Raw genomic sequence first — 11,249 nt, 5'->3', positions numbered from 1 at the left:
AATGTTTTTAGGAATTTTAATTAAGATGGGACAATGCCTTCTCATTACCAGATACTACTGGATGGATTTAAAGTCAAAAAGGTGTGTCAAGGGATGACCAGGCAAAACCTTCACTCCACCTGGCATTTCTCAACCTGCTTGTAACACTTCCCTTCTTTGTTACTTCTCCTGTTCCAGTGAATCTGCTGTTTGCCCCGGTCCCATGTTCAAAATTTAGCACTTTCCTTGGGCACATAACTCAGTAATAAATCACTCTCATTTCCCAGAAATGCCTTATCTTCAATTTCAGGTATGCTAAGGGGCAGTGTAAGCCCCATTGGGCTGTGGCAAAGGTTGTCCAGAGAAGCTGTGGCTGCCCCTTCCCTGGAAGTGACCAAGGCCAAGTTGGATGAGGCTTGGAACAAGCTGGGGCAGTGGAAGGTGTCCCTGCTCAGGGCAGAGGGTGGAATGAGATGAGGTTTAAGGTTCCTCCTGAGCCAAATCATTCCATAACTACACGATTCTGTGAACCCCCAGGTTCCCAGAGCATCCTCCCCTTGACCAAACTCATCCTCAGCGCCACCTCACGCGGCTCCTGCTCCATCCGTATGGAAACCACCAACCCCATCCTGACGGTCAGCACCCGAACTCCCTCCAAGAGCCACAGCCATCCCCACAAGAGGAAGGAATAAATGCTTACGAGAGCGCTCCCAACAACGTCAGTGCTGAGCCGGGCTGGATCCGCCTTCCCTCTCCCTGTCAGCAGCGGTCATTGCTCAAGAGCCCGCCCGGAGCTGGCCGTGGACCCTGAAAGGGGCGGCATCCCCACGACATTTTGCAGGAGGTCTTGAAATGTAATTAAACGCTGTGGTGAAACCAAACCGTAAACAAGCCATGAATAAAAACCCCTTGAATTATTTTGCTAAACTATAATTACACAATAAGGAAGCAGATTAATTAAGTAAAATATAAGTCCTGAAACTGAAGCTTGCAAGCAAAGCAGTTTATTTTAATTTCCACATTATTTCATATGAGATAGAAGTGTTTGCTGTGGGTTTAAAATGTTGGAAGCCATTCCTTGCTGCCAGGCAGACCAAACCCAGTGGATAAATTAAATTTTTGCATCTGAGGCACCTCCTGAAATGTATATAAGGAGAAGGGCTCTGCCTCAGAGGAGCTAAAGGAGATCTCCTTCTTCCAGGCCCTGCTCCTCTCTTGCTCCTCCGCGTCGCCGTCACTGCCCACCCACCCCAGCCACCATGAGCCGACAGTGCTACACCTCCGGCTCCATCCTGGGAAGACGAGGCTTTTCCTCGGCATCCGCCGTCTGCGGCCTGGGCAGGGCCAACAGCAGCTCGGCCTCCGTGTGCCAGCCCGTGGGACGGAGGTGTGGGATCGGTGGCTTCAGCAGCCGCAGCGTCTGTGACCTGGGCCGAGGGCAGAGGATTTCCTTCGGTGGCAGCTGCCGCAGCGGCGTCTACGGCGGTGCTGGCGTCGGGCGCTGCGGCGTTGCGTACGGCGGGGGCCGCTTTGGCACCGTCGTGGGCTTTGGGAACTGTGCGAGCTTCGGGGGCCTGGGCAGCTACAGAGGCCTGGGGGATGGCGTGGCCATGGGGAGCTACGGCGGCGGCATCGGCATCGGCCTCGGCGGAGGGAGGTCCGAGGGGATTCGCGGCGTCAGCATCCACCCGGAGCTCCTCAAGCCCCTGTGCGTGGGCGTGGACCCCGAGGAGTGCCAAGTGCGGACCCACGAGAAGGAGCAGATCAAGAACCTCAACAACCAGTTCGCCTGTTTCATCGACAAGGTGAGACCCCGCTTTCCCCACCCCGTGTCCCTCGGCTCCAAAGGGTGCATGTGCCTAGAGACAACATGGGGAGCTATTTCTCATGGTGCCCTGGTATTTAACGTTTCTTATGAGCCATGGTGGTCCTGGCCTGGACACCCTCTGGATTTTAGCCTTTCACCAAGGCAACACCACAGTGTTGTACCTTTGGATGGTCACCAGCCTGCTAAAGGGGTCAGGACCAGCTCCAGGGATATAGTAAATCCAAACCTGTGAGTGATGAGATCAGAAGCACTGAAGGATATGAAGGATAGGAAATTTTATTTCAAGTGTATAATCTGATGTTTCTCTCACAACTCTATAAACTCCAAAGGACTTCTGCATTCTTAAAATAGTTTGTGTTTCATGAAGGTGATGCAGAAGGATGAATTTAGTTAAAATGGAAGGAACTATTTTAATTTCTTTGTCCCTCCACTCTGTGAACAAAATTATTTAGTGATTTCCTAAAAAGATGTAAATTATCATTGTTTTCTTGGCTACATTTAAGAGTTTTCATGACTGTTTAGAGAGCTATTATGGGAAAGAATTTTTCAAACAGCAAAAAAAATCTCCTCTGTCTGATTTGATCTTGATTTTCCTGGAGAGTTGTTCTGCAACCGGAAAAACTGAATCCACCCAGCAGCAGCAACTCCTGCTTCTTCCCATTTGGAAAATGACTTATTCATGACCCATCAAGCTCCTAGAGAGCCCTTTAATCTAGAAGTGTAAAGGCATGATAAGTATCCAGGATTGGAGTTTAAATCAGATACATCCAAATGAGGTCCTGGATGGAGTTTTTAGTGCTGAGAAAGACTTGTTACTGCCCTGGCTCCATGGGGAGGCCGAGGATCCAGTTCTGGGAGAGGAGTGGAAGTGTCTGGCTGAGCAAGCATTGGTTGAACCCAGGCTTGGCTTCCACACAGAGTGAAGGCACTGATGTTGCTCAGCCTGAGATTCGAGTCCTGGGTGGGACCAGTTTAGCTCAGAGAAGATGCTGGTCCCACTCAACCCCCTGAGACAGCAGCACCTGACCATTTGCAATTCTGATTTGATTTTCACTTTTGCCTTTGGGAAGTGCAGAAACCCTGGGACAGGAGAGCCTGACCCTCCCATCTCTTCCCTGCCCAGGTGCGGCTGCTGGAGCAGCAGAACAAGGTGCTGACCACCAAGTGGGAGCTGCTGCAGCAGTATGTGCTCCCAGCATCCCGGAGAAACTTGGAGCCTGTGTTTGAGAACTTCATCTGCAACCTGAGGAAGCAGCTGGAGTGTGTGATGGGGGAGCGAGAGAGGCTGGAGAATGAGGAGCGGTGCCTGCGGGACCTGGTTCAGGAGTTCAAGTGCAAGTAAGTCACACACAGGGAAGCTGCAGAGGAGGATGTTGCTGGCCTGGGTGGTGTCCCTGAGTGTGAATCTAAGGAAATTGCACTGGATGGATCAACAAACTGGGGCACAGGGCAAGGCACTGCAGTACTGGGCGGATTTCCTGCACTGGGCATCCAGTGCTGCACTGGAGATGGACTGGGAGACGTTTTCAAGCCCAGTTGCCTTAGGGAGCAGGATTGGAAACCACTCTGCCTCCTGCAAACCCCTGTGGTTTGCCATATCACATCTCCCCCACCACCTGTTCCTGTGTTTTCCCCAGTGCCATCCATTACCACAAAACAAACAAAACCCTCAGCCAATTTTCTCCACCCCACTCTTTTACCCACATCATGCTGGGATTCACTCTCTCTTCCCAGAGGGAATGTGGGAATTTATTTTTTTTAAATCTAAGGTGTAGATACTCCTTAATATCTCCCCGTGTGCTCTGCTAAGCCACAAACAAGGTCACTGGATCAACTTTCCCCAGAGTTCACCATCTCAGGTTTTTTTTCTTGCTGAGCCACTACCGAGCGGGTCCAACTCACAGAATCAGCATCTTGTGAAAGTTCTTGCAGGTCCCAATTTCTGATTCATTATGCCCTGACTGTGCTCCCCACTGCACCCTGGAGTTTCACAGGTTGCTCAAGCTCCTGAACTTCCCCTGGAGCATTTTGGCCAGTCTCTCCATAAACACTCTGAGCACAGTCCTGGATGCTCTGGAAAAACATCTCACAAAGCAGAAGGGCTAGAAGCAGCAACCCAAGCGTCCAGCTTTGCATTTCTGGTGGTTTGGCTGGATTTTCTGTCCTCTGACTCCAGCCACCCAAAGCACTGGCATGGCTAGAACTGCTGAGTAAAACCCAGTGAGGGGGTAAGAAACAGCAATGAAACAACAACAAAAAAAAGATAAAAATGAGGTGCAAAGTGAAATCTCATTTCCTATGGTCTGCAATGGATGGTTGGGTGACGGAGATGGGACCCCCAGGGCTCAGCATCCCCCTGCTCTGCTTTCCTGCAGGTACGAGGATGAGATCAACAAGCGCACGGCAGCGGAGAACGAGTTTGTGGTGCTCAAGAAGGTGAGCCAGGGCCAGATAAGGGTGGGCAAAACCCTGGGTGTGGGGTCAGTGGGAGAAGTGGGGGGTCCTGGCACCATGGCACAGCATGATGCCCCAAAAGTGAGGCAGCCCAAGGAATCTGGAGGGCCTCCCTGAGGTTTTCAGCACGTGAAGCCCAAACCCATGTAGTGCTAAGGGCTGGAAATAGTGGAGTTTTCTCCCAGTCTAAAGAAAACCTGGGATTTGCCACAGTCGATCCTTCACCTCTTTCACCAAATTCCTGGTATCTCTCTAGGATGTGGATTGTCTCTACCTGACCAAGGAGGAGCTGGAGGTGAGGGTGGGTCTCCTGAGACAGCAGCTGGAGTTCCTGAAGTGCATCTATGCCGAGGTAAGAGCTCCTGGCCCAATCTGCTCCCTGGGCTGAGGCATCATCTCCTGCCCTCCCCACCCGAGTCTTACACCAAGAGTGCAGGGAAAAGTGTCTTTTCCGAAAATCCTGGAATTGCAGCCCAAAACTCTGTCTTTTAGATGTATTTGATAACAATGCTGTCACACCTGCTTTGGGAAGGCATTAGTCATGCTTGCTATGTTGCTGCCCACCAGGGGAGGGATCTTTTGCCTGAAAACCTCTCAAATTCTAATCCAAACCATCCCTGGGTTGGCCAAATGTTTCTAGCACTTTTTTTTTACAGTAGTCAAATATTTTTATGAAAATAACACTTCCGTTTAAAATTCCACCATTTTTAACAAAATACACAGGGGACAATTTGCATAGACACCTTTTTGAGCTAAACCCCCTCAGCAGGGGTCAGTGGGGCTCAAAGAACGTGAGAATTCCCAATCCAGGAAAGCACTGGCACAGCCAGGAATGCAGAAGTGGCTTGTTTCACCAGGACTCCCCACCCTCCCTTAGGGAACTGCATGCAGCCATCCCATGTTGTGCCACAAAAACAGGTCCCAGCTGCCAGGTCTTGCTGGACACGAGTTGCCCAACTGGAAAACCCCATGTTGGGAGTTCAGGGGAGAACCTCCTCCAACCAGACCCCCCTTGCTGGGGTTGCTGCTGGCCTGGCTGGGGCTGGTTGAGGGAATGGAGCTGATGCTCTGGTCCTGCAGGAGAGGGCTCAGCTGGACTGTCAGCTGTGTGACACCTCTGTCATCGTGCAAATGGACAACAGCCGGGACCTGGACATGGAGGGCATCATCAAAAGCGTGGAGTGCTGCTATGAGGAGATTGCCCAGAAGAGCAAGGCCGAGGTGGAGGCTTTCTACCAAACCAGGGTGAGTATTCCACCAATTTATGTGACAGACCATTTCTGAGACCATTCCTGAGACCATTCCCATCCTCCATGATGCAACTTTAACCCACCCCATGCTGTGTATTAGCTTCAGTTTGCTTAAGAAAGTTGTACCAAAAAAACCCCCAAACACAAACCAACATTAAAAGTGTGGTTTGAGACATTTTGGTACACGCAGTGCAGATCAGAGTGTTTAGAGATGTCCCCTTCATGCACTCTGAGGAGCATCATTACTTCCCAAAGGGCAAACCATAGAACACTACGGCTGGAAAAGACCTCCAAGATCAGCAAGTCTAGGACTCCCCTGAGACTCTCACCTTATCCAGGCTGAGGCCATGTCTGGGTGGTGCCCGGGAACACCGACCCTGGTGCAGCTTCAGAGATTTCCAACTTCTCTGGGAGGTGGGGGGCCTGGAAGGGGTTTTTGGGTGCATTGACATCATCCCCTTCCTGTGCAACAGCTGGAGGAACTCCACAGCAGCCGGGGCAAGTTCTGTGATGACCTGAAAAACAACCAGAGTGAGATTGCTGAGCTCAACAGGATGATCCAGAAGCTGCAGTGTGAGTCGGACAATGTGAAGAAACAGGTAGGACCACGGGATGGATCCACCTGGGAGTGCAGCTCCTCCATCAAAGGGCATTGTCCTACCAGCTCCCACCCTGTGGGGCTGCAAAGAACCCCCTGCCCCAGATTAGGTCTATTTTAACTTCTCATCTGCTGCTCATGCACACAAAAAAGCAGATTTATTTCTCACTTTACAAATAAGAAGTTCATGGCTTTGGCAGTACCAGAATATGTGTTTGCCCCTGAGCTCCCACCAGGTTGCAGCCAACATCCCACCAGGCTGCAGCCAACAGATCCCATTTTCTTCATCCCAAATAGCTTGGCCACCACAAATCCAGCCTAAATCTTGTCTCTCTGGCATTTCCTGGCTGAGGAATATATGAGCAACACCGTGGAGATACCCCTTAATATCACCCTTGGCTGCCCTCTTGCCCAGAGGAATTGTGCCTGGAAGTGTCCAAGGCCGGGTTGGATGTGGTTTGGAGCAGCCCAGGCTAGTGGAAGGTGTCCCTGCCCATGGCAGGAGATGGGACTGGATGGGCTTTACCTTACTTGACTGAAGCTTTGTGGGAATGTCCTCCTGTGGCTGTCCCCAGATCTCAGCCCTGCAGACAGCCATCTGTGATGCTGAGCAACGAGGAGACTGCGCCCTCAAGGACGCCCGGCAGAAGCTGGTTGACCTGCAGACAGCTCTCCAGCAGGCCAAGGACAAGATGGCCTGTCTGCTCAGGGACTACCAGGAGCTGCTCAATGTCAAGCTGGCTCTGGATATTGAGATTGCCACATACAGGACGCTGCTGGAGGGAGAAGAGAGCAGGTAGGAGCAGCCCTGGATGCACCTTGTAAGGATGATCAGCAAAAGACAACGGGAGGAGAAAGAAATGCTGCACCCAGGGCTGCAGAGGGGAGCAGAGTCCCTTTTCCCTCCCACTGGGTGCAGAGGGGATCACACTGCCATCCAAACAGAGGATGAGATATTAGTATGACCATGGAATTAGGGACTCAACCCTGCAGTGCTTTGGTGGGCAAGCCCCTGTCAGCAGGGTGCCTCTAACGAGCCGAAGGACATGTCAGGTTTCTAAGGAGGCAGTGGCTGGGCTCTATTTGCCTGTGAATTTGAGGAATATGTCCCTAAATACATCTCTGACACGTTTCTTTCCTTGACAGGATATGCACCGGCAACCCTGTGAGCGTAGGTGAGTTAATGAACCCGGTCTTGATTTTCTTACAAGCTCCTTTTAAGTTTGCCAAGCTCCTTTTAAGCCGGGTTTTGGCTGCTCCGGGCGTGACCGAGCGTGTTTCTCTCCCGCAGCCGTGGTCAGCGGCGGGGGCACGGTCGGGGAGTGCCGATCCCTGTCTGGAATCGGAGGCAAATGCACCGTGAAGAGCGGAGGGGCCGGCGCGGGGCTGGGCATGGTCTCGTCCTTCGGCAACGCCGGGTTCAGCACCCGCAGCGTGGATTGTGTCCCCAAGGTCGGGGCGGGATTCGGGGCCAGGAGCGCGGTCAGCTGCGTGGGGAGGGAGGTGCTCACCGGGGTGGACGGGGTCCAGTGCGCCGCCGGGATGGGCAACCTGGGCACCCTGGGCACCCTGGGCAACCTGGGCAGCGTGGTGTGCGCGGGGGTGGAGCAGTGCGGGCCCGGGCCCGTGCTGATCCCCGGGGCCCCGGCCGTCTGCGGGAACAGGTTCAGCACAGCCGTGCGCGTCGTCAGGACGACCCGGTAGAGAGCGGCGGGGCCCGAGACGGCAGATTTTATAATAATCAGCATTTCTGCAATAAAACAGTATTCCCCCTCCCTCTGACAGCCACAGGGATCACACAACCATGCGCTAGGACATCGCTCTGCCTAAACCCTTAGCCTGACAAAACCCACCCTCTCCCTGATGTTTTTCTTGGGGGAAACTCCCCCCTGCCCCCCCCAGCCAGGTGAGATTTTAATTTCAGAGACCATCCCTGTCTCCACTCATCATCTTGGCTTTTCGCTCACCTTGCCCTGCTTGACCCCTTTCCAGCAGAGACTTCTAATGCAGCTATTGCAAAAGGATGAAAAATTTGGTCATCCCAACTTCAGAGAGAGAAGCCACAATTTAATTGTCCAAGACAAAGCAGCATCTGTAATTTACTTCTTTAATGACAGCAGAAAATCCAATTTTTCCTGTTTACAAGAGGGCTGGGAGTGCTTATGCAAATTGGTCCAGGTTGCTACACTGCGTTTGGTAGAGCAGATTTTAATTACACCCCAACGAGCACCTTATATTTCTGTAGTTAAATGCATGTGTTGTTTTTCCTGTGTGCAATAGACGGAGTTAAAGCTTTTCATGTGTAAGTGAACAGAGTTATTTCCCTTCGCTTACTCCAGACTTTCAGCTGTACCTTCAATAAACTCCATGCATAATTCATGCTGCACTGCCTGGGCTTTATTTCCCTCCCTCATATTGCAAATCATAGAAATTTCCTCAAACCTGAGCCTCCAAATGGGTGGAGTTTGGAGCTTCAAGAAGGTTTTGTCTGCTCTCTTTCCTCAAGCACCTTTGCATACCTTTATTTCATCCACTGATTAGTGTGGCCACAAGGAAGTCTGGAAAGGAGGCTGTTTACCATCCATGGGTATGCAGTTTGCTTGGGATCTCTCAAAGTGTCTGGGATCTCTGGAGATGGAACAAAAAGGCAGCGAGGCCCTTGTTTAAGGAAATCAGTGAGAACCAGCTCAGGGAGGAACAGGAAAATAATCCCCACCACACCTGTGAAACCCTCTCACAAGAGTGGGTTGATTTTAGAAGAAGGTAAGAGCAAAGTGCAGTTTCCCAAAATGCAGCACCAGGGGCTCCTTCCTCAACCACCACCTTCCTTAAAAGATGTGAACTCACAGAAAGAGGAGAGGGTCTGGAGATGTGGCTGGACACGCTCCTCCATCATCCCTTCCGGGGAGGGAAAACCCTCTCTCACAGTTTTAGGAAACTGGGATTAGGAGAAATCACATCGTCCTCTCCTTTTCCTCTGTGAGGTTTATAGAATCATGGAATATCCTGGCTGGGAAGGGACCCACAAGGATCATCAAATCCCAGTCCTGGCCCTGCACAGGACACCCCAAAAGTCCTACCAGATGCTTGAGTGTTGTCCCAATGCTCCTGGACTTCTGCAGGGCTCCCAGTTCCCCTGGACAGTGACCCCCTGATGGGTCTCTATAACTTGGCTGGGAGGATCTTGCCATGGTGGCAACTCAGCCCAGCTGGATGGACAGCTGGAATCACAGGAAAACAAACCAGCCCTGCAGCTCCTCCCTTCCCACAGCTCCCCATGGTAGGGCCAACGGCCCCTGAGCCAGCTCTGCATCACCTTTGGAGAAATCCCTGTGCCCAGCCTGGAGCAGCACACGGTGTGGGCAGGTTCATGTGCCCATGGAAGGCTCACCAAGAAACAGGGGCTGGAAATTATCCCCCCATGTCCCACTCTGCTTCCAAGACTTCCCTGCTGACCCACAGCTTCTTTCCCTCGACCTCTGCAGGGCTGAAGGATAAGCTCAGCCCCCATCCCAGACTCTGTCCTCGTGGGTGGGACGGGGATGAACCCAGTGTGGGATGAGCTCTGGCCTCTGCTGCTCTCCCACATGGGGCATTCTGGCTCCCCTCGTGGTGTATTGGATGTGATCAACAGGGAGCAGAGCACTAATTCTGTTTTAATAAATGCCACAGTTGGCTGGGGGGTGGTGAAAGCCAAGTGGGTCAGCCCTTGGTGAGAAAGCAAAACTTACTCTGCTAAAGATGTTTTTGGAAATGTTTTCTTCATCTTTTCTGCTCCATGAACACGACTCAGGCTCCATCTCATTTCTATGTAAATACCAAGCAGAAACACCCAAAACAAGAAGCTTCCAGTGCCCCAGCAGCTCATAATTTATGTTGATCATCTTCCTGCAAAGCAATACCTGAACACCAAACACCAGCCAGCTCCCCAGGGGGCAAAAGCAGTCTGGCAGCTCTTGCATTTCTGGGAAAAAACCTTTAATCATCCCTGTCCTCAACTCCCAGCTATTGCAAAAGCCATGTTTGCTGCTGCCTGCTTGAAGATTTTCACGTAGATCAGGGTATTTTGGAGAGAAAAAAGTCAGGAATGTGGGTTTGGGGTGGATGGAGGTCAAATCCCGCACAGTGTAAATCTGGACAGACCCTTTTGTAAATTGATAGAGTCCAAAACTATGGATTCACGGAATGGTTGGATTAGAAGGATCTTATAAACTGTCTTATTCCACCCCCTGCTGTGGCCAGGGACAACTTCTCTGTCCCAGGTTGCTCCAAGCCCCATTCAGCCTGGCCTTGGACCCTTTGAGGGATGGGGCAACCACAGCTTCTCTGGGAAATCCACTGCAGGGTCTCCCCACCCTCACAGCGAGAAATTTCTTCCCTATATTTAACTTTGACTTTCCCTCTCTCAGCTTGAGCCCAGAGCCTGGCAGAGTTGATGCAAAGAGACATGAAAATGCCACATCTGCCTCCGGGTTTGGAGCCCCAACCCTTGGCTCCTCCACACCACCAAGCACCCCAGAAGGGAAAGGAGCATTTTTCAGGTGGCCTTTGCATCTCTCACATACCCTGTGGATAACGAGCCGAGGGGAGAAGAGTGTGGGAGCCTGAAGTGACAATTCCCTCTTTCTTTTTGGCAGCCCCACCTTTAATCCCATTACATTCATTCAGCTTTAACATCAGATCTGAACCCGTTCTTCAGCTTCAGGACAAGCTGCCTTTTCTGGGGTCAAGGAACCATGAAGACAAAATCTCATTTTCCCATCGCACCCTGGCTTTGAATTTTATGCAAATCACGGAGGCAATGGATGCTCATGAATTTCAAGTGACATTCCAGGTTCAGACCCACATTTTCCAAAAAGAAACAAGCTGACATGTACTATCTTGGAATAATTTCTCACTGCAAAGGGAAATCTCTTTCAGTGCCCCAGCTCTCCATTTGAGCCTGCCCAGCAGCATTTCTCTGGGGATAATCAGATATTTGGTCTTCTGTATTCAGCAGCACCTGTTTAAGTGTTCTTCTAGAGATGCCAGTGGGATTTTAGTTCCTTAATGGTTTTGTAGCTCTGGGGCACAGGGATGTGTTTTGAAAGGCAAGTAGAGTCCTGTCCTGTAAATATATTTAAGCTCCAGTCCTGCAGAA

General features: G+C 51.3%; 1 protein-coding gene across 1 annotated transcript; it reads left to right on the top strand.

Moving 5' to 3' along the window:
* The first annotated feature begins 1,238 nt into the window (after positions 1-1,238).
* Positions 1,239-8,322, top strand: LOC129130767 (keratin, type II cytoskeletal 4-like). Its single transcript, XM_054649369.2, has 9 exons — positions 1,239-1,784; positions 2,931-3,145; positions 4,183-4,243; positions 4,518-4,613; positions 5,342-5,506; positions 5,985-6,110; positions 6,685-6,905; positions 7,256-7,284; positions 7,401-8,322. The coding sequence occupies exons 1-9, from the start codon at positions 1,239-1,241 to the stop codon at positions 7,811-7,813; spliced, it is 1,872 nt and encodes a 623-aa protein (XP_054505344.1). The 3' UTR covers positions 7,814-8,322.
* The last annotated feature ends 2,927 nt before the right edge of the window (positions 8,323-11,249 follow it).

The sequence above is a fragment of the Agelaius phoeniceus genome, chromosome 35 (genome assembly GCF_051311805.1).
Source record: "Agelaius phoeniceus isolate bAgePho1 chromosome 35, bAgePho1.hap1, whole genome shotgun sequence".
Lineage (NCBI taxonomy): Eukaryota > Metazoa > Chordata > Aves > Passeriformes > Icteridae > Agelaius > Agelaius phoeniceus.
This window is presented reverse-complemented; position numbering and strand designations above follow the sequence as displayed.

Bases quoted from the DNA above. Each gene is read 5' to 3' on its own strand.
- LOC129130767 (XM_054649369.2), top strand. From the start codon at position 1,239: ATGAGCCGACAGTGCTACACCTCCGGCTCCATCCTGGGAAGACGAGGC. The intron at 4,244-4,517 runs GTGAGCCAGGGC...GTATCTCTCTAG, and splicing joins AGTTTGTGGTGCTCAAGAAG to GATGTGGATTGTCTCTACCT. The intron at 5,507-5,984 runs GTGAGTATTCCA...CCTGTGCAACAG, and splicing joins AGGCTTTCTACCAAACCAGG to CTGGAGGAACTCCACAGCAG.